A 23,409-nucleotide genomic window follows, 5' to 3' on the forward strand; every position below is an offset into this window, starting at 1 on the left:
GATTAAGTTGATTCTTTTTGCACTTTGTCACCGTAGCCAAACCCTATCACCTGGACCTTTGTCACAATAACTTTCACACACTAGAATCTGCCCATTAATATTTTTACTAGTATGCATAGTACTCACTATAGTTCACATCACTCTTTGAACCATAGGCCTATGTTGTTTTGCATCTAGAAATATTTTTTTCATGCTAGTTAAGTGTGATGTTTGTTCATTTGGTTTTTCCGAGACTTTTGCTTTGCATGTTCTTCTTGGTTCTCTTGAATGTTTGTTTATGTTTGTTTATCTCCTTTGCGATAGATTGCCCGGAGTGCGAAGCAGAATATTTTCAGTCTTTAGAGTTCAACCAGCAGTACCAAGGCAAGTTGCATCTTGATCATGTTCCCTTACCTATGTTTTTATTATGCACTTAGTTCTTTGCGGTAGGACTGCATGGTAGGAATTGATGCCGCATGACTATGCTTTTCACCCAGTAGTTCATTGAGGTAGGTCTGAACCATATGACATTGTCGCCATCGTTTTACATTATGTTGCTTCGCTAAGTAGACGTGGATTGGGGAGTGAACATTGTAAAGTATGAGTAACAATGTAGTAAGTAGGACCTAAGATAATTAATGAACTACCTGGGCGGAAACTTGATGGAATGGTGGCGAAGTACAGTGGGGCACGCATGGGAAATCCATGGTGGTGCACCACTAGTGGACCGTCCGCTCAGGCTCAAAGAGATCAATCGTATTCTCATGTCTAGAAGTTTACGTGTGCAGCCACAAGCCAATATGGGCTCTGGCTTAGTTGAGTAGTTAGTGTGACCCCTTCCGGGATGGGCTAGCAGATGTAGAAGGATGTAGGTGTACCGGCCTATCCGTGGGTTAAGGGGGAGCATTTTCGAAAGACTATGTCTCGATCTTCCGATCATGGAGGTGGTCGAGTCTTGTGGGGAAAAGTGCGCAACCTCTGCAGAGTGTCAACCTAATCGATTAGCCGTGTCCCCGGTTACGGACATCTTGAGCTTCTAGTAGTGAAAATGCTGGGAGATCTCCTCACCTTTAATTAAACAGTTGGGATTTAAATGAAACTTGGGAACGGATGGAGTTGGGTTTGCCAACTCATCCTATGCAAATGTGTAGTAGTAGAATAACATCTTTTATAATAGGGAAAAACTAGCTTTATGCAAAAATTAAACTTAGAGCTTTCCACCAGCCAAATTGCATGTACAAGTAGGTTCATTACACTTATGATGTGACTTGCCAGTACATTCAATGTACTGACCTATATGGCTGCAACTTATCACGTTGCAGATATATCCGACGAGGATTAAGGTGCGATAGGTCGATGTTCTACACTCAACCATGCTCGTGGAGTTGGACTCATTTACTACTTTGCTTCCGCAGTATTTGTTTATTGGCTCTATGCCCTATTTGGTAATAAATGTATTGCTCCTGGACTATCGATGTAATAAAGAGATGTGTGTTATTTCTGTTATTTCATCGAGTACTGTGTGTGCTAGCAAGTCGATCCAGGGACTAGCACGGTAAGCACAGAGACTTCGACTCTTACCGAGTCGGGTCGCTACACATCCGTATTTAGATAAATCTAAGACAAGAATTTTGAGTATCTGCTTTGTAAGAGGGTTAACTCATCACCTTGTATTGTTTGGTTGTACTTTGCTCGGTTTGCCTTTATTTTCATAAACGAGTGAATGCCTATTTCGAGAGATTCAGACAAGTGCAAATGATATAACATTTCTTTTTGACAGGAGCAAATGATATAACTAGTAAATATATCTCTACCCATCCACACGGGCCAAAGTCCACCGCGTTTCTATGGCTCTAAGGCCATCGGAGACGTGCCTAAGGGGAGGTAGGGAACTTGAGAATTTTTTTTAAAGACGGCTGCTGCATCAATGTGTACTTTTTTATACCTAGGATCTGCTTAGCATTTCTGCGCCGTTCCCCCTTCGTCCCCACCCCGCCGCCCATCCCATGGCGACCAAATCCCCCAGCCCTACCACGGACCCAGCACCCGCACCAGGCCCTACCCAGCACCCGCTCCGCCGCAGCCACTCTCCGGTCTCCGCGCGGGGCTCTACGCCGACCGCACCGAGGTGAGTGAGATCTCCGAGAAACCCTTCCTCACCGAGCAGTTCATTCGTTCGTTCGTATGGCGTGCCACCACAACTCTAGTCGCCTTGTTAACTCACTTCCGCCAAGGATTGATTGACCTCTCTCAACTCTTGCTGTGCGTGTGTCTGGATCTGCAGCAGCAGCAGCAGCAGCGCAATGAAGCCAACCAAGTCAGTGAGATCCAAAGTCGGGGAGTCTCTGCCTGCTACCTTGAGCACTGATTTCGACAACCAGGTTGGTGGGCAGAAATCTTGTGGAAGTAATAGATCAAGCGATTTAGAATATCTAGCAAACGAGATAGATGATCTTGTGCTGCAACCAAGGTATGATGGCGTGAATGGGCCAAAGATGGTCTCATTCTCTGACTTCCTGCGGATCGTTGCTTCAGAATCAGAACGACAACCTAGACGACGTCAGCCCATTGGTGCCCTGCCGCAAGATGATCGTAACGGTAACAAAGCTGACAAACTCAACTCAGTAAATTTCCCCATAACTATGGAGGAGGCCGCTGTATCAGATTTCAAATATGACTCTGACGATGTGCCATCTCCACCAGTTTGTTCTTTAAGAACCCCATCTCCACCCGTTGAAGAAGAACCAAAGGGAGATGTGTTAGTCAAATCCTCCCCTGAAAAGGCGGATGCTGCATTGGCGCATGCTATTATGTGGGAGGGAACAATTCATCTTACTTGGTCTTCACTCACAAATGTTGTTGCTATCTTCAAAAGGTTTGTTTCATCTACCTTGCTTATAGTAATCACACACAATTAACTATTGTTAGAGAGACACACAGTTAACTACAAGGTATACTTTCATTTGTAATTTCTTTAGTTTTAACACACAACGCACCGGTTCATTATGGAGAGCATCGCATGTATGCATCCCAGAGTTAGTTTTGGCAGCACTCTTATTTCATTGTTATGTTGCTTATCTATTGTAGCGGTGAAAAGCCATCTACCAATGAGTGGCCCCGCTCTCTCGAGATCAAGAAAAGAGTGAGCCTCGGTGTTTTTGAAAAATTGCTTGGACTGCTTCGTGAATCCAGGAAACGTACTATAATGGTAACTATTATTTCTATGTTGTTTCTTTTACTGATATTATGGTATATGCACATCCTTGCACATTTTGCTTGCAAACAGTTGTTTCTATCACATTTACATGATAATAATTGATTGTAAGCACCCAGTGGAAACATGTGCTCTTGAGTGTGCTTCGTTGTGGTTACATCTTACATCATAGCTGCATAAACTGAATTGACGTGAACCCATAGTGTACCTGTTCACAGTCTGGTCCCTGAAATGCCATAAAATGGAAGATTAGACACAACTATTACATGATGTGTTTGAAGTCAACGTGGCTGACTGAGAAGGGATGGTCGCGAGATTGATCATTCCCACCCACCTGGGTTAAACATGTAGGACAACGCATGCCTGTCCTATTTGTGTTCGTGGTGCCTCCAATATTTTCTTAGTGTGTGTGTGGGAGATCCACTGTGTGTGTGTGTGTGTGTGTGTGTGTGTGTGTGTCTGTCTGATTGCGTGAGTGGGTTGTACCTTCACAAAAAATTATATACTGGTAGGAATCGCTTTTCTGTCATGATCCATGCAGAGTTGTGTTTTTCTTCTCAACATACATTGCAGTTGTAATATTGTCAGGTACTGCAAATTTCAGGATATTTTCGGTACTGCAAATTTCAGGAAATTTTCTTGTGATAAACCATTGAACTTATAGTCTCGACACAAAAAAATTGTTTCCTACGCATATCAATAGAAGCAAGCCATTGTAGCAGGTCATGAGAAAAGGCACCCTAAAAAGATAGTCCACTAATGTATCTTCTGCTAACTCAGTCATCATTTAGTTAGATAGTTAATAGTTCGATACTTGTACATCATGAAATCTGGTACATTAGTGTTATATTGAGCCATTTACCTTTTTGAAGGCCACCTTTATTGCTAACGAAGGTGCAAATAGATTGTTTATTAGCAAAACAAATAGATTGCTTTGAGCTTTGACATACTTAGACTGAGCATCTTTGTATAATACTGTTAGGGTGCTCTCACCAACAGTATGGTACTGCAAAGTGGCCTGGACAATAAACATTTGACAAGAAAACATAGGAAATGGAAAGTCCTGGTAACAATATATATGTTTAGCATTACTGTTTACGTATGCATGATCATGTTTCCTTCCGATATGGCAGTTTATCATCGCTACTACATCTGTACTTGCAGAAATACCGCATATTTGAATTAGAATTCTGTTGCATCTGATGAACTCATGTCTTCACAGGCTTCCGCTGATTGCATCCAAATCCGATCAGATTTGACATGTGTTATTTTATGCTACATACAACAGAATGATTTATGGGAAACTAATTTTGGGAACTAGTTGTCCATGCCCCCCCCCCCTCCCATATTGTCTCTCCTCTATGTTTGTTATTTTTTTTCAAAAAATGTGAAATAATTCATGGATGTAAGTTATGCTATATAATGTGCATCTGCAAAAAAAAACTCATAAGAAATTATAACATCATATGAATTGTACAAAAAAGAATAATCTATATCATATACTACTTCCATGTGGGTTTATTGGCCCCCTTGTATTTTGCGTCAAAATTTGACCAAAATATAAGCTGTATCTCACAAATATTATATTTTTATATTTCTATTCAAAAGAACTTTCCAACAATACTATTTTTTTATATAACCTATACTTTGCTAGTTATATATAATGCAAATTTTGTCCCAAAATAAGAGGAGCCATAATAAATCTGGATGGAGGGAGTACCTGCTATTTAACCGAGCACTATTCATTTGAATCTTATCATTTTTTCCTAGGTCACAAATGGTGATATTATTGGATGAAATCTTCACAGGTACACGTTACATAGCATTACTAACATCCCTGCATTATTTCCAAAAAAAATAAATCGGAAAAATATAAAAATACTTGAGCACTAACTTGCAAAATAATAAAATCCCACAGATTGCTCTTGCTGTAAACCTGTGCTACTGGTAATTTATCGAATATCTGAAATGCCACTGGAAAACAGATGCTCCTTATACGATGACCGCTTCTTGAAACTGTACCGTTTTTGTTAGGGACGTGGACAGCCACATATGCCCAACTTTAGTTATTAGCATGCTATCAATTTGTTTTAAATAGACTATGCCATTCCTTAGAGACAGTTTTTTTATCGATAGATATATAAGACCTACTACCTTATAGACTCTGAATCATACGATTGCTATTTTTTATCCAAGTTAATTCATCATAGCCAGTTATATAAGCTTACCTTTGTATCATAACGAAGATAAGACTTATCTCCTGTGGTCTCCATAAGTCACCTCCCTATCAATATCCTCTCATCTCCACCCAGTATGGCTGTCCTGTTTATCCTCTCAGCCTCAGGATTAATACGCGGCAAATACTTCTTAGTGGATGGGAAATGCCGTAAGGGATTAGGAGAGACTATATATTAGAGAGACGACTTAGGCTTAGGGAAGAAAAGGCGCCGACAAGTCTCATTATTACTTGATTACGAATATACAAACTGTAGCTTTATATAGCAGCCTGAGAACAACAAATTTGGAAACAGATTTTTCTCTAAGAGATCGAGATCAAACTAATCTATCTCTAAACAGTAATAAACTCTATGAGCTAGCTATCTAAATTTCTTACTATTAACTCGCTGGTAGCATAATTAATGATAGCCAAACTTGGGTATTTCCCTGTCGTACTTTACATAATACCCATCTCGTCCTCATTTCCCTGTCTTACTTTACATACCACACTCCTACGTGTAGTTCCTTCATCATTCAACCCCCTTGTTGCATGCAATACCATTGTCGATGGTATCGCCTAGACCTTGTTGCTCGCCCTCCTCATCATTCTTGCATGCCTTGCCGTTCCTATGCTTCAGCTTCGTCCCATCCTTTCTCTCTCACTATGAGGTCCTGCCTCTTGGCATCCAAGCAGCCAAGAAACCTCCTCGTGCTGCCACTTGCTGGAGTTGCCGCTGCATTTCCAGGTTATGGTCCTAGTCTGCCATGCCATGGAGAAGATAAATATGAGCCAGTGTGACGAGAGCCGCAACCCAGGCTTGTAGGATGCTTTGGTGTAGATTTGATGAGTAGGCACGGATCTGTGAAAGAGAAGTGGAGAGTTAGGATGGGATCGTCTGACTAAGGTGACATGTGATATGTGGGCCATATTAGAACAGTTATTTTGTGGATCCACATATTTATGTGAATTTGAATAACAAATAAACTAGTATGTAGTCTTTTAGTAGATTGCTATGTGCACATTACTGAATTCAGATGTCGAATATTTCTAATAATCTGTGCCTATTTCCGGCTTTCTTGAGTTTTGCTCATGAAAAAATTGTTTTATTTTTTATTTGTTCCATTTAGTATCTGTTACTTGTTTTACAGGTAACTGAGTTGCGTTGGAAGGAGGGCTCTATTGAGAGTGGTCGGCATCATCTCTTAAAGGTTCCTCCTTAGTATCCTAAAAAATAATGTGGTCATTTCTCAAGTACATGCCCTTGATTCAAAGCTTAGCACGGTCAGGGAGCTCCTGATTTGCTAACCACATCTTATTCTTGTGCAGACCATAGAGTCGTATACTGCCAATGAGAGAGTAGGGTTAGTGAAGCCAACCGAAGAGGTGGAGTTGTTCCTCTGTCCTTATCAAGGGAAGGCAGCTCAGATACTTGCTGACAACCTGCTAAAGGAGTTGTGGTGTGGCCAAGACCCCATATCTCATCTATGGTAGTTTAAATTTGTGCAATCTGCAAGCGTCTGTCCGCTTTGATGCATGGTTGCCTTGTCCCTCGTCCACTCATCAGTTAATATATGCAAGTATCATAAGATCTGCATATTGAGATGGTTTTATGTTATGTTGTGTCAGAACCTCGTGCACCTAGCCATCTTGGTTTGTTTCCCTTCCCAGGGAGTCAAGTACTTGGTATATGTAACTGCAACAAGTTGAATGCTAAAATTGCTATGTTTGGTTGCTTTCTTGCTGAAGTCCTTGCTATATTATGCTAGCAAACCATATCTCGTCTGCTCTAAATATTGCTGCTCTCGCAGTTTCAGAATAGCTTGTTTGCTACTCACTATATGATAATTTTGTTTGGATGGAGCGTTTGGACTCCTTGTTCCACAGACAAGTTGCCTATGCTGAAATCATGCTAGAATTTTTTTTTGCCGATTTATTGAGGTGGCTAAAACTGAACCAGGTTTATTTAAAAAATGTTGTGTGATCACCTCTTCTCCTGTAGATCTTGGGGTGAACCAGGTTTATTTTTTTAAAAATGTTGTGTGATCACCTCTTCTCCAATTTTGCCGATTCTTTCTTGTTCCAAGTTTGCTGATGACATCTCATAACACAATATAGGTGATGAGAAGAAGGTGACGATGAGATGTCTTGCAGCCGCCCCCAACATTTGATTGTGTTGATTTTTTTCGCGAATAAGCAAAAGCTTTGTGTATCTTTGCATTGATAGATAGGGTAGCAGCACAATATGGTCTTACAGAATAGAAGCACGGCAGCTAATTGGCTCGTACACAAGGCTGCAAGCATCATAGCCGTCGCACACAGGATGGCTGGCGGAGCCACCTCCCGGCTACCCGGGCTCAGCCATGCATTCTCGTTTGATTTATAGAACTAAATGAAGAGCTAATCACCATTTTATAGGGGCAAACATATGATATACAGCAGCTCCGTGTACTTTGCCCCGGCTCACCGGCCGAACTGGCTCCGCCACTGGCCGGCTGTGCCTCCCAGCGAATCCACCATCTACGTCTCGGGTATGAGTAGGGCCAGGCCCTTAGCGCCGGCACGTGCACAAAGAGGTGCGCCTCCTCTTGGATCATGTGCACTGCATGACCCACAACACGGGATGATCACCATCAAAGAGGTAACCGTTACGATGTTTCCATAAGTACCAGGCGGTGAGGATGGCGATGGAGGCGAGGCCGTGGCGAAGGCAGGTCATGGTGCTGGAGATGGCCGAGGAGAGCCAGGCGACGAACTCCTCGTCGTGGGCAGGGATCGTGGTAGTGCAACGGCACCAGGAGAGTACCTCATGCCAAACTTGGCGGGAGAAAGAACAACCCGCGAGGAGATGCTGCATGGATTCTGGCTCTTGGTCGCAGAGTAGGCAGCGCGGGTCGTGGGGAGACCGTGACGCGCGAGGCGGTCGGCAGTCTAGCACCTGCCCAGCAGAGCGAGCCAGATAAAGAACTTGATGCGTAGTGGTGCCCAGGATGGCCAGGTGATGCGCCAGTGCAGGTCGGTGGTGGAGCCAACGAATAGAGCTTGATAACAGGAGCGAGCGGAGTAGGTTCTGGTGCTAGTCCATTGCCAGGACAGCCGGTACGGCTCGTCGGCCAGGGTCAGATGCCGTAGACGTCGCCAGAGTGAGACGTGCTGCACAGCCATGGCCGCACCCATGGCGCCTTGGGTGTCGGTGATCCACGTCCGGTCGAGCACCCATGGCGCCTTGATTGTGTTGATGCCTGAATGAAAACAACATTGTAGTGTTAAATCTGAACGCTTAGTTTTTCTTTCCATTTTCCAATCTTGCGTGAATTCAGTATGAGTGAAGTCTGAAATAAATGTTGAGCTCCCACTGAAATCAACTCTCATATTCAAATCCCTGAAATCGGTGCCCCGTATTCTCTGATCCTGATCAAGCTCAACCCTGTGCCAGTTTAAACAGGATTGTTGACATCTCATAAGTCATAACACAACGTAGAAGATGAGATGTCTTGCAGCTGCGCCCAACATTTTTTGTTTACATCAATAATACTTTCTTTCTCAAATGTTAGACAAATAAAATCGGTGATAGAACTTTCTCGGAAATCAGAAGACCTAGTACTATAGGAGTGGCCAGCTAAGCGATTTTCTGCCAAGTTTGCTTCACGAAAGCAATGAGAGAACGAGACCTTTGCAAAATCACAAACCAACTGATTGCATTTTGCGATCGTTGCAACCTCCTTGACGTGGTAATCTTCATGTTTTTACAAAGTCTCCACTGCAAAACTATAGTCGGACTCAATATGAGAAACGTGGGATCCGATCCTTGCTGCCAAATAAAGACCATGCTTGATGGCCAAGATCTCTGCTAAATCAGCACTACTCACATACATTAACACCCATGTTGCAGCTGCAATAAAATGGCCGCGATTATCATTTGCAACAAACCCTACACTAGTAGAAAAAGGGTCTAATGTGCAGCTCATTAGTCCCGGTTTAAAATTGAGCCGGCACTAATGTGACCATTAGTGCCGGTTCCAACGGCTAGGCAGGCCGCTCTCTTTAGTACCGGTTCGTGGCGAACCTTTAGCACCTTCCAGCACCTTTAGTCCCGGTTTGTGCCATGAACCGGTACTACAGGTCATCCTACATATAAAACCTTCGTCCAGCTTGCTCTGTTCTTCCCCATTTCCCCTCTCCTCTCTGTTCTTCCTCTCTTCCCCTCGAGCTCATCACCCATTTTGCCCAAATTTTGTCAAGATTTGAAGGCCCCCATCAATTCAAGTGATCACAAAGATAAGCAACTTCGTCCTTTCATCTCTCATTGCTAGATTAACTCTTGCAATGCTTTATATAGTGATTAATTTGTGGGTTTTAGTAATTTGGGAGGAATTATATGTGGTAGTTTATTTGATTTATATGCAATTTGAGCTTAAAATAACTCTTAGTTTGCATATGTAGGTGTGGTTTACTTAGTGCCTTCCCGTCTCCGTCGTAACCACCGTCGATCGTCCGCACCGACCCGTCGCCGGCACCACCTTGTGGTGAGCCTCTTGTTCTTATCTTTTTTATATAAAAAATCATGTTTGTGTGATTTAGATATATAGTTACTTGTATAATTGTCTTACCCGTATGTTGTTTGTTATACATAGTGCCATGGTTTTGATATCCGTCCACGTCGGCCCTCGTCCGTGTTATGATTCGGATGTGGTATATTCTCTTTTAAAACTATTTGTTGCATTCGTGTTTATGACAAATTATGCCCATCAAGTTGACATAGATATTTTTATCTAGGAGGTATGTGAACCAGAAATTCCAACCGACCCTATTGTCAAGAGGTTATATTTAGTTGAAAGAGAAAACGAGTATTTCAAAGAAACATTGAAAAGAATTGAGGGGGAGAAGATGGAATTGGAGTTGCATGTTGCTGATGTCGTCGATGATCACAAGATCAAGATGGAGAAAATGCGGTTCAAGATTAGAAAGATTAGAAAATATGCCATTGATAGTGAGGCTTGATATTATTATGCTGTTGGATCAATTGTTACCTTAGTTGCGATCTTGATCGCATTTGTTGTTGCATTTAAATGCTTTAGCTAGAGAGTTATTTGTATGTTGCATTTAAGTGTTGTATGAACTTTATGTATGATCTTTATGTATGATCTTTATTTATAAACTTTATGTATGAACTTGTATTAATTTGGTCTATTCGGTGGTGTGTAATGAAGATGCGCCGGCAATGGATGTACGATGACTGATGCTCTCCCCAGTTCGTTGATGGCGTGCATACTTTTCTGATTGCGGCTCAGGCAAACAAGCGGGCGGATGGTTTTATGCCTTGTCCATGTGCTGGCTGTAAGAATGATTACAATTACTCTAACTCAAGAACCATTCACGTCCACCTGTTTGAGTCCGGTTTCATGCCCCATTATAATGTTTGGACCAAGCACGGAGAAAGAGGGGTTATGATGGAAGACAATGAAGAAGAAGAGGACGACGATAGCTATCCTGGCCATGGGTTCCCTGAATACGATGATACAACAATGGGGGAAGAAGCTGAGACAGCAATGCGAGAAGAAGTTGAGCCGACAATGCGGGAAGAAGCTGAAGAGAAGGCATCAGATGAGCCTGCTGATGATCTATATCAGGCCATTGCCGATGCAAAGAGAAACTGCGCAAGTGAAAAGGAGAAGAAAAAGTTGTAGCGCATGTTAGAGGATCACAAGAAATTATTGTACTCGAATTGCGAAGCTGACAAGAAAAAGCTGGGCACCACACTGGAATTGCTGCAATGGAAGGCAGAGAATGGTGTATCTGACAAGGGATTTGGAAAGTTACTGGTAATGATAAAGAATATGCTTCAAAGGACAACGAATTGCCCGAGAGTACGTATGAAGCAAAGAAGGTTGTATGCCCTCTAGGGTTAGAGGTGCAGAAGATACATGCATGCCCTAATGACTGCATCCTCTACCGCGGTGAGTACGAGGATTTGAACGCGTGCCCGGTATGCGGTGCATTGCACTATAAGATCAGCCGCGATGACCCTGGTGATGTCAAGGGCAAGCATCCCAGGAAGAAGATTCCTGCCAAGGTGATGTGGTATGCTCCTATAATACCACGGTTGAAACGTTTGTTCCAAAACAAAGAGCATGCCAAGGCAATGCGATGGCACGAAGAAGACCGTAAGAAAGAAGGGAAGTTGAGAGTACCCACTGACGGTTCGCAGTGGAGAAAAATCGAGAGAAAGTACAGGGAGGAGTTTGCAGGTGACCCAAGGAACGTATGGTTTGGTCTAAGCGCAGATGGCATTAATCCTTTTGGGGAGCAGAGCAGCAACCATAGCACCTGGCCTGTGACTCTATGTTTGTATAACCTTCCTCCTTGGTTGTGCATGAAGCGGAAGTTCATTATGATGTCAGTGCTCATCCAAGGCCCTAAGCAACCCGGCAACGACATTGATGTGTACCTAAGGCCATTAGTTTAAGAACTATTACAGCTGTGGAACGAAAAAGGTGTACGTGCATGGGATGAGCACAAACATGAAGAATTTGACCTAAAGGTGTTGCTGTTCGTGATAATCAATGATTGGCCTGCTCTCAGTAACCTTTTAGGACAGATAAACAAGGGATACCGCGGATGCACGCACTGTTTGGATGATACTGACAGTATATATTTGGATAGTTGTAGGAAGAATGTGTACCTGGGACATCGTCGATTTCTTCCGAGTAGGCATCCGTAAGAAAGAAAGGCAAGCATTTCAAAGGTGAGGCGGATCACCGGACGAAGCCTCGCCACCATACTGGTGCTGATGTACATGATATGGTCAAGGATTTAAGGTAATCTTTGGAAAGGGTCCTGGCGGACAACCTATTCCGAAGGATGCTTACGGACGCGCACCCATGTGGAAGAAGAAATCTATATTTTGAGACATGCCCTATTGGAAAGACCTAGAGGTCTGCTCCGCAATCGACGTGATGCATGTGACGAAGAATCTTTGCATGACCCTGCTTGGCTTCTTGGGTGTGTATGGGAAGACAAAAGATACACCAGAGGCATGGGAGGACCAGCAATGTATGCACAGAAAAGACGGCATACATCAGGGTCATGCTAGCTACGCTCTTACCAAAGAAGAGAAGGAAATCTTCTTTGAATGCCTGCTCAGTATGAAGGTACCGTCTGGCTTCTCATCGAATATAAAGGGAATAATAGATATGTCAGAGAAAAAGTTACAGAACCTAAAGTCTCATGACTGCCACATGATTATTGAAGGAAATATGCCCTAGAGGCAATGATAAAGTTATTATTTATTTCCTTATTTCATGATAAATGTTTATTATTTATGCTAGAAATGTATTAACCGGAAACAAAATACATGTGTGAATACATAAACAAACATAGTGTCACTAGTATGCCTCTACTTAACTAGCTCGTTAATCAAAGATGGTTAAGTTTCCTAACCATAGACATGAGTTGTCATTTGATTAATGGGATCACATCATTGATGTGATGACTTGACCCATTTCGTTAGCTTAGCACTTGATCGTTTAGTATGTTGCTATTGCTTTCTTCATGACTTATACATGTTCCTATGACTCCGAAGGTACTGGTTGATTATAAAGGTGCTCTACAGGTGTCTCCGAAGGTACTGGTTGAGTTGGCATATTTCGAGATTAGGATTTGTCACTCCAATTGTCGGAGAGGTATCTCTGGGCCCTCTCGGTAATGCGTATCACTATAAGCCTTGCAAGCAATGTGACTAATGAGTTAGTTGCGGGATGATGCATTATGGAACGAGTAAAGAGACTTGCCGGTAACGAGATTGAACTAGGTATGATGATACCGACGATCGAATCTCGGGCAAGTAACATACCGATGACAAAGGGAACTGAAGGAAATATGCCCTAGAGGCAATAATAAAGTTATTATTTATTTCCTTATATCATGATAAATGTTTATTATTCATGCTAGAATTGTATTAACCGGAAACATAATACATGTGTGAATATATAGACAAACAGAGTGTCACTAGTATGCCTCTACTTGACTAGCTTGTTAATCAAAGATGGTTATGTTTCCTAACCATGAACAAGGAGTTGTTATTTGATTAAAGAGATCACATCATTAGTTGAATGATCTGATTGACATGACCCATTCCGTTAGCTTAGCACCCGATCATTTAGTATGTTGCTATTGCTTCCTTCATGACTTATACATGTTCCTACGACTATGAGATTATGCAACTCCCGTTTACCGGAGGAACACTTTGTGTTCTACCAAACGTCACAACGTAACTAGGTGATTATAAAGGTGCTCTACAGGTGTATCCAAAGGTACTTGTTGAGTTGGCGTATTTCGAGATTAGGATTTGTCACTCCGAATGTTGGAGAGGTATCTCTGGGCCCTCTCGGTAATGCACATCACTTAAAGCCTTGCAAGCATTGCAACTAATGAGTTAGTTGCGAGATGATGTATTACGGAACGAGTAAAGAGACTTGCCGGTAACGAGATTGAACTAGGTATTGGATACCGACGATCGAATCTCGGGCAAGTAACATACCGATGACAAAGGGAACAACGTATGTTGTTATGCGGTCTGACCGATAAAGATCTTCGTAGAATATGTAGGAACCAATATGGGCATCCAGGTCCCGCTATTGGTTATTGACCGGAGACGTGTCTCGGTCATGTCTACATTGTTCTCGAACCGTAGGGTCCGCATGCTTAAGGTTTCGATGACAGTTTCATTATGAGTTTATGTATTTTGATGTACCGAAGGTTGTTCGGAGTCCCGGATATGATCACGGACATGACGAGGAGTCTCGAAATGGTCGAGACATAAAGATTGATATATTGGATGACTATATTCGGACACCGGAAGGGTTCCGGGAGTTTTCGGAGAAAAACCGGAGTACCGGAGGGTTACCGGAACCCCCCCGGGAAGTAATGGGCCTTGATGGGCCCTATTGGAGAAAGAGAGGGGCCGGCCAGGGCAAGTGGCGCGCCCCCTCCCCTTGAGTCCGAATAGGACAAGGAAGGGGGGGGGGCGGCGCCCCCCTTGCCTTCCCCCTCTCCTACTCCTTCCTTCCCCCTCCTTCTTGGATTAGGAAAAGAAGGGGGAAACCTACTTGGAGTAGGTTTCCCCCTCCTAGGGCGCGCCTCCCCCTTAGGCCGGCCCCCTCCTCCCTCCCTTCTTTATATACAGGGGCGGGGGGCACCCCATAGACACACAAGTTGATCATCGTGATCGTTCCTTAGCCGTGTGTGGTGCCCCCCTCCACGATATTACACCTCGGTCATATTGTAGCGGTGCTTAGGCGAAGCCCTGCGACAGTTGAACATCAAGATCGTCACCACGCCGTCGTGCTGACGGAACTCCTCCTTGTACCTCTGCTGGATCGAAGTTCGGGGTGCGTCATCGAGCTGTACGTGTGTCAAGAACTCGGAGGTGCCGGAGTAACGGTGCTTGGATCGGCTGGACCAGGAAGACATACGACTACTTCCTCTACGTTGCGTCAACGCTTCCGCTTCGGTCTACGAGGGTACGTAGACAACACTCTCCCCTCTCGTTGCTATGCATCACCATGATCTTGCGTGTGCGTAGGAAATTTTTTGAAATTACTACGTTCCCCAACAGTGGCATCCGAGCCTAGGTTTTATGGTTTGATGTTATATGCACGAGTAGAACACAAGTGAGTTGTGGGCGATATAAGTCATGCTGCTTACCAGCATGTCATACTTTGGTTCGGCGGTATTGTTGGATGAAGCGGCCCGGACCGACATTACGCGGACGCTTACGCGAGACTGGTTTTACCGCCATGCTTTGCACACAGGTGACTAGCGGGTGTCAGTTTCTCCAACTTTAGTTGAACCGAGTGTGGCTATGCCCGGTCCTTGTGAAGGTTAAAACAGCATTAACTTGACAAACTATCGTTGTGGTTTTGATGCGTAGGTGAGATTGGTTCTTGCTTAAGCCCGTAGCAGCCACGTAAAACTTGCAACAAGAAAGTAGAGGACGTCTAACTTGTTTTTGCAGGGCATGTTGTGATGTGATATGGCCAAGACGTGATGCTATATTTTATTGTATGAGATGATCATGTTTTGTAACCGAAGTTATCGGCAACTGGCAGGAGCCATATGGTTGTCGCTTTATTGTATGAAATGCAAACGCCCTGCAATTGCTTTACTTTATCACTAAGCGGAAGCGATACTAGTAGAAGCAATAGATGGCGTAAACGACAACGATGCTACGATGGAGATCAAGGTGTCGCGCCGGTGACGATGGTGATCATAATGGTGCTTCGGAGATGGAGATCACAAGCACAAGATGATGATGGCCATATCATATCACTTATATTGATTGCATGTGATGTTTATCCTTTATGCATCTTATCTTGCTTTGATTGACGGTAGCATTTTAAGATGATCTCTCACTAAAAATTATCAAGAAGTGTTCTCCCTAAGTATGCACCGTTGCCAAAGTTCATCGTGCCCAGACACCACGTGATGATCGGGTGTGATAAGCTCTACGTCCATCTACAACGGGTGCAAGCCAGTTTTGCACACGCAGAATACTCAGGTTAAACTTGACGAGCCTAGCATATGCAGATATGGCCTCGGAACACGGAGACCGAAAGGTCGAGCGTGAATCATATAGTAGATATGATCAACATAAGATGTTCACCATTGGAAACTACTCCATCTCACGTGATGATCGGTTATGGTTTAGTTGATTTGGGTCACGTGATCACTTAGATGACTAGAGAGATGTCTGTCTAAGTGGGAGTTCTTAAGTAATATGATTAATTGAACCTAAATTTATCATGAACTTAGTACCTGATAGTATTTTGCTTGTCTATGTTGATTGTAGATAGATGGCTCGTGCTGTTTTTCCGTTGAATTTTAATGCGTTCCTTGAGAAAGCTAAGTTGAAAGATGATGGTAGCAACTACGCGGAATGGGTCCGTAACTTGAGGACTATCCTCATTGCTGCACAGAAAAATTACGTCCTGGAAGCACCGCTGGGTGCCAGGCCTGCTGCTGATGCAACTGACGACGTTAAGAACGTCTGGCAGAGCAAAGCTGATGACTACTCGATAGTTCAATGTGCCATGCTTTACGGCTTAGAACCGGGACTTCAACGACGTTTTGAACGTCATGGAGCATATGAGATGTTCCAGGAGTTGAAGTTAATATTCCAGAAGAATGCCCGGATTGAGAGATATGAAGTCTCCAATAAGTTCTATAGCTGCAAGATGGAGGAGAATAGTTCTGTCAGTGAGCACATACTCAAGATGTCTGGGTATTGTAATCACTTGATTCAACTGGGAGTTACTCTTCCGGATGATAGCGTCATTGACAGAATTCTCCAATCACTTCCACCAAGCTACAAGAGCTTCGTGATGAACTATAATATGCAAGGGATGGATAAGACGATTCCCGAGCTCTTCGCAATGCTAAAGGCTGCGGAGGTAGAAATCAAGAAGGAGCATCAAGTGTTGATGGTCAACAAGACCACTAGTTTCAAGAAAAAGGGCAAAGGGAAGAAGAAGGGGAACTTCAAGAAGAACAGCAAACAACTTGCTGCTCAAGAGAAGAAACCCAAGTCTGGACCTAAGCCTGAAACTGAGTGCTTCTACTGCAAGCAGACTGGTCACTGGAAGCGGAACTGCCCCAAGTATTTGGCGGATAAGAAGGATGGCAAGGTGAACAAAGGTATATGTGATATACATGTTATTGATGTGTATCTTACTAGAGCTCGCAGTAGCACCTGGGTATTTGATACTGGTTCTGTTGCTAATATTTGCAACTCGAAACAGGGACTACGGATTAAGCGAACACTAGCAAAGGACGAGGTGACGATGCGCGTGGGAAATGGTTCCAAAGTCGATGTGATCGCGGTCGGCACGCTACCTCTACATCTACCTTCGGGATTAGTATTAGACCTAAATAATTGTTATTTGGTGCCAGCGTTGAGCATGAACATTATATCTGGATCTTGTTTGATGCGAGACGGTTATTCATTTAAATCAGAGAATAATGGTTGTTCTATTTATATGAGTAATATCTTTTATGGTCATGCACCCTTGAAGAGTGGTCTATTTTTGATGAATCTCGATAGTAGTGATACACATATTCATAGTGTTGAAGCCAAAAGATGCAGAGTTGATAATGATAGTGCAACTTATTTGTGGCACTGTCGTTTAGGTCATATTGGTGTAAAGCACATGAAGAAACTCCATACTGATGGTCTTTTGGAACCACTTGATTATGAATCACTTGGTACTTGCGAACCGTGCCTCATGGGCAAGATGACCAAAACACCGGTACTAATGGAGAGAGCAACAGATTTGTTAGAAATCATACATACAGATGTATGTGGTCCGATGAATGTTGAGGCTCGTGGCGGATATCGTTATTTTCTCACCTTCACAGATGATTTAAGCAGATATGGGTATATCTACTTAATGAAGCATAAGTCTGAAACAGTTGAAAAGTTCAAAGAATTTCAGAGTGAAGTTGAAAAATCATCGTAACAAGAAAATAAAGTTTCTACGATCTGATCGTGGAGGAGAATATTTGAGTTACGAGTTTGGTCTACACTTAAAACAATGTGGAATAGTTTCGCAACTCACGCCACCCGGAACACCACAACGTAATGGTGTGTCCGAACGTCGTAATCGTACTTTACTTGATATGGTGCGATCTATGATGTCTCTTACAGATTTACCGCTATCATTTTGGGATTATGCTTTAGAGACAGCCACATTCACGTTAAATAGGGCACCATCAAAGTCCGTTGAGACGACACCTTATGAACTATGGTTTGGCAAGAAACCAAAGTTGTCGTTTCTTAAAGTTTGGGGCTGCGATGCTTATGTGAAAAAGCTTCGACCTGATAAGCTCGAACCCAAATCGGAGAAATGTGTCTTCATAGGATACCCAAAGGAAACAGTTGGGTACACCTTCTATCACAGATCCGAAGGCAAGACATTCGTTGCTAAGAATGGATCCTTTCTAGAGAAGGAGTTTCTCTCGAAAGAAGTGAGTGGGAGGAAAGTAGAACTTGATGAGGTAACTGTACCTACTCCCTTGTTGGAAAATAGCACATCACAGGAACCGGTTTCTGTGACGTCAAAACCAACTAGTGAGGAAGTTGATGATGATGATCATAGAACTTCAGATCAAGTTAATACAGAACCTCGTCGGTCAAACAGAGTAAGATCCGCACCAGAGTGGTACGGTAATCCTATTCTGGAAGTCATGCTACTAGATCATGATGAACCTACGAACTATGAAGAAGCGATGGTGAGCCCAGATTCCGCAAAATGGCTTGAAGCCATGAAATCTGAGATGGGATCCATGTATGAAAACAAAGTATGGACTTTGGTTGACTTGCCCGATGGTCGGCAAGCAATTGAGAATAAATGGATCTTCAAGAAGAAGACTGACGCTGACGGTAATGTTACTGTCTACAAAGCTCGACTTGTTGCAAAAGGTTTTCGACAAGTTCAAGGGGTTGACTACGATGAGACCTTCTCACCCGTAGCGATGCTTAAGTCTGTCCGAATCATGTTAGCAATTGCCGCATTTTATGATTATGAAATTTGGCAAATGGATGTAAAAATTGTATTCCTGAATGGATTTCTGGAGGAAGAGTTGTATATGATGCAACCAGAAGGTTTTATCGATCCAAAGGGAGCTAACAAAGTGTGCAAGCTCCAGAGATCCATTTATGGACTGGTGCAAGCCTCTCGGAGTTGGAATAAACGTTTTGATAGTGTGATCAAAGCATTTGGGTTTATACAGACTTTTGGAGAAGCCTGTATTTACAAGAAAGTGAGTGGGAGCTCTGTAGCATTTCTAATATTATATGTGGATGACATATTATTGATTGGAAATGATATAGAATTTCTGGATAGCATAAAGGGATACTTGAATAAAAGTTTTTCAATGAAAGACCTCGGTGAAGCTGCTTACATATTGGACATTGAGATCTATAGAGATAGATCAAAACGCTTAATTGGACTTTCACAAAGCACATACCTTGACAAAGTTTTGAAGAAGTTCAAAATGGATCAAGCAAAGAAAGGGTTCTTACCTGTATTGCAAGGTGTGAAGTTGAGTAAGACTCAAAGCCTGACCACTGCAGAAGATAGAGAGAAAATGAAAAATGTTCCCTATGCTTCAGCCATAGGCTCTATCATGTATGCAATGCTGTGTACCAGACCTGATGTGTGCCTTGCTATAAGTTTAGCAGGGAGGTACCAAAGTAATCCAGGAGTGGATCACTGGACAGCGGTCAAGAACATCCTGAAGTACCTGAAAAGGACTAAGGATATGTTTCTCGTATATGGAGGTGACAAAGAGCTCATCGTAAATGGTTACGTTGATGCAAGCTTTGACACTGATCCGAATGATTCAAAATCACAAACCGGATACGTGTTTACATTAAACAGTGGAGCTGTCAGTTGGTGCAGTTCAAAGCAAAGCGTCGTGGCGGGATCTACGTGTGAAGCGGAATACATAGCTGCTTCGGAAGCAGCCAATGAAGGAGTCTGGATGAAGGAGTTCACATCCGATCTAGGTGTCATACCTAGTGCATCGGGTCCAATGAAAATATTTTGTGACAATACTGGAGCGATTGCCTTAGCAAAGGAATCCAGATTTCACAAGAGGACCAAGCACATCAAGAGACACTTCAATTCCATCCGGGATCTAGTCCAGGTGGGAGACATAGAGATTTGCAAGATACATACGGATCTGAATGTTGCAGACCCGTTGACTAAGCCTCTTCCACGAGCAAAACATGATCAACACCAAGACTCCATGGGTGTTAGAATCATTACTATGTAATCTAGATTATTGCCTCTAGTGCAAGTGGGAGACTGAAGGAAATATGCCCTAGAGGCAATAATAAAGTTATTATTTATTTCCTTATATCATGATAAATGTTTATTATTCATGCTAGAATTGTATTAACCGGAAACATAATACATGTGTGAATATATAGACAAACAGAGTGTCACTAGTATGCCTCTACTTGACTAGCTTGTTAATCAAAGATGGTTATGTTTCCTAACCATGAACAAGGAGTTGTTATTTGATTAACGAGATCACATCATTAGTTGAATGATCTGATTGACATGACCCATTCCGTTAGCTTAGCCCCCGATCGTTTAGTATGTTGCTATTGCTTCCTTGATGACTTATACATGTTCCTATGACTATGAGATTATGCAACTCCCGTTTACCGGAGGAACACTTTGTGTGCTACCAAACGTCACAACGTAACTGGGTGATTATAAAGGTGCTCTACAGGTGTATCCAAAGGTACTTGTTGAGTTGGCGTATTTCGAGATTAGGATTTGTCACTCCGAATGTCGGAGAGGTATCTCTGGGCCCTCTCGGTAATGCACATCACTTAAAGCCTTGCAAGCATTGCAACTAATGAGTTAGTTGCGAGATGATGTATTACGGAACGAGTAAAGAGACTTGCCGGTAACGAGATTGAACTAGGTATTGGATACCGACGATCGAATCTCGGGCAAGTAACATACCGATGACAAAGGGAACAACGTATGTTGTTATGCGGTATGACCGATAAAGATCTTCGTAGAATATGTAGGAACCAATATGGGCATCTAGGTCCCGCTATTGGTTATTGACCGGAGATGTGTCTCGGTCATGTCTACATTGTTCTCGAACCGTAGGGTCCGCACGCTTAAGGTTTCGATGACAGTTTCATTATGAGTTTATGTATTTTGATGTACCGAAGGTTGTTCGGAGTCCCGGATATGATCACAGACATGACGAGGAGTCTCGAAATGGTCGAGACATAAAGATTGATATATTGGATGACTATATTCGGACACCGGAAGGGTTCCGGGAGTTTTCGGAGAAAAACCGGAGTACCGGAGGGTTACCGGAACCCCCCCCCGGGAAGTAATGGGCCTTGATGGGCCCTATTGGAGAAAGAGAGGGGCCGGCCAGGGCAAGTGGCGCGCCCCCTCTCCTTGAGTCCGAATAGGACAAGGAAGGGGGGGGCGGCGCCCCCCTTGCCTTCCCCCTCTCCTACTCCTTCCTTCCCCCTCCTTCTTGGATTAGGAAAAGAAGGGGGAAACCTACTTGGAGTAGGTTTCCCCCTCCTAGGGCGCACCTCCCCCTTAGGCCGGCCCCCTCCTCCCTCACTACTTTATATACGAGGGCGGGGGGCACCCCATAGACACACAAGTTGATCATCGTGATCGTTCCTTAGCCGTGTGCGGTGCCCCCTCCACGATATTACACCTCGGTCATATTGTAGCGGTGCTTAGGCGAAGCCCTGCGACAGTTGAACATCAAGATCGTCACCACGCCGTCGTGCTGACGGAACTCCTCCCTGTACCTTTGCTGGATCGGAGTTCGGGGTGCGTCATCGAGTTGTACGTGTGTCAAGAACTCGAAGGTGCCGGAGTAACGGTGCTTGGATCGGTTGGACCGGGAAGACATACGACTACTTCTTCTACGTTGCGTCAACGCTTCCACTTCGGTCTACGAGGGTACGTAGACAACACTCTCCCCTCTCGTTGCTATGCATCACCATGATCTTGCGTGTGCGTAGGAATTTTTTTGAAATTACTACGTTCCCCAACAGGAACAATGTATGTTGTTATGCGGTTTGACCGATAAAGATCTTCGTAGAATATGTGGGAACCAATATAAGCATCCAGGTTCCGCTATTGGTTATTGACCGGAGACATGCCTCGGTCATGTCTACATAGTTCTCGAACCCGTAGGGTCCGCATGCTTAAAGTTCTGAGATGATGTGTATTATGAGTTTATGTGTTTTGACGTACCGAAGGTAGTTCGGAGTCCCGGATGAGATCGGGGACATGACGAGGAGTCTCGAAACATAAAGATCGATATATTGGACGACTATATTCGGACATCGGAAAGGTTCCGAGTGATTCGGGTATTTTTCGGAGTACCGGAGAGTTACGGGAATTCGCCGGGAAGAAGTTATGGGCCTTATGGGCCATAAGAAGAAAGCACACCAGCCCACAAGGGGCTGGTGCGCCCCCCTTTGGGCAGGAGGCCGAATAGGAATAGCTTTGGGGGGGGGGGGTGCGACCCGCCTTTCCTTCTCTCCTACTCCTCCTTCCCTTCCCTCTCCTACTCCAACTTGGGAAGGGGGAATAGTAGGACTGCCCCCTTGGGCGCGCCTAGGGAGAGCCGTCCCTCCCCCTCCTCCACTCCTTTATATACGGGGGAGGGGGCACCCCATAGACACAACAATTGATCCCTTGGATCTCTTAGCCGTGTGCGGTGCCCCCCTCCACCATAATCCACCTCGATAATATCATAGCGGTGCTTAGGCGAAGCCCTGCGTCGGTAGAACATCATCATCGTCACCACGCCGTCGTGCTGACGGAACTCTCCCTCAAAGCTCGGCTGGATCGGAGTTCGAGGGACGTCATCAAGCTGAACGTGTGCTGAACTCGGAGGTGCCGTGCGTTCGGTACTTGATCGGTCGGATCATGAAGACGTATGACTACGTCAACCGCGTTGTGCTAACGCTTCCGCTTTTGGTCTACGAGGGTACGTGGACAACACTCTCCCCTCTCATTGCTATGCATCACCATGATCTTGCGTGTGTGTAGGAAATTTTTTGAAATTACTACGTTCCCCAACAGTGGCATCCGAGCCTGGTTTTATGCGTAGATGTTATATGCACGAGTAGAACACAAGTGAGTTGTGGGCGATACAAGTCATACTGCTTACCAGCATGTCATACTTTGGTTCGGCGGTATTGTTGGATGAAGCGGCCCGAACCGACATTACGCGTACGCTTACGCGAGACTGGTTTTACCGCCGTGCTTTGCACACAGGTGACTAGCGGGTGTCAGTTTCTCCAACTTTAGTTGAATCGAGTATGGCTATGCCCGGTCCTTGAGAAGGTTAAAAGAGCACTAACTTGACGACTATCGTTGTGGTTTTGATGCATAGGTAAGAACGGTTCTTTCTCAGCCCATAGCAGCCA

General features: G+C 43.9%; 1 protein-coding gene across 2 annotated transcripts; it reads left to right on the plus strand.

The window, feature by feature from the left end:
* The first annotated feature begins 1,912 nt into the window (after positions 1-1,912).
* LOC123149846 (uncharacterized) lies at positions 1,913-7,156 on the plus strand. Of its 2 annotated transcripts, none has more exons than XM_044569600.1 (6): positions 1,913-2,107; positions 2,264-2,577; positions 2,683-2,854; positions 3,067-3,187; positions 6,560-6,619; positions 6,738-7,156. In XM_044569600.1, exons 1-6 carry the CDS (start codon positions 1,986-1,988, stop codon positions 6,900-6,902), a joined length of 954 nt encoding a protein of 317 aa, XP_044425535.1. In that variant the 5' UTR covers positions 1,913-1,985; the 3' UTR covers positions 6,903-7,156. The 2 variants fall into 2 exon arrangements, with proteins under 2 accessions (XP_044425535.1, XP_044425544.1); XM_044569609.1 differs by having other exon boundaries at positions 1,920-2,107; positions 2,267-2,577.
* Positions 7,157-23,409: the final 16,253 nt, after the last annotated feature.

Source organism: Triticum aestivum, chromosome 1B (assembly GCF_018294505.1).
Source record: "Triticum aestivum cultivar Chinese Spring chromosome 1B, IWGSC CS RefSeq v2.1, whole genome shotgun sequence".
Lineage (NCBI taxonomy): Eukaryota > Viridiplantae > Streptophyta > Magnoliopsida > Poales > Poaceae > Triticum > Triticum aestivum.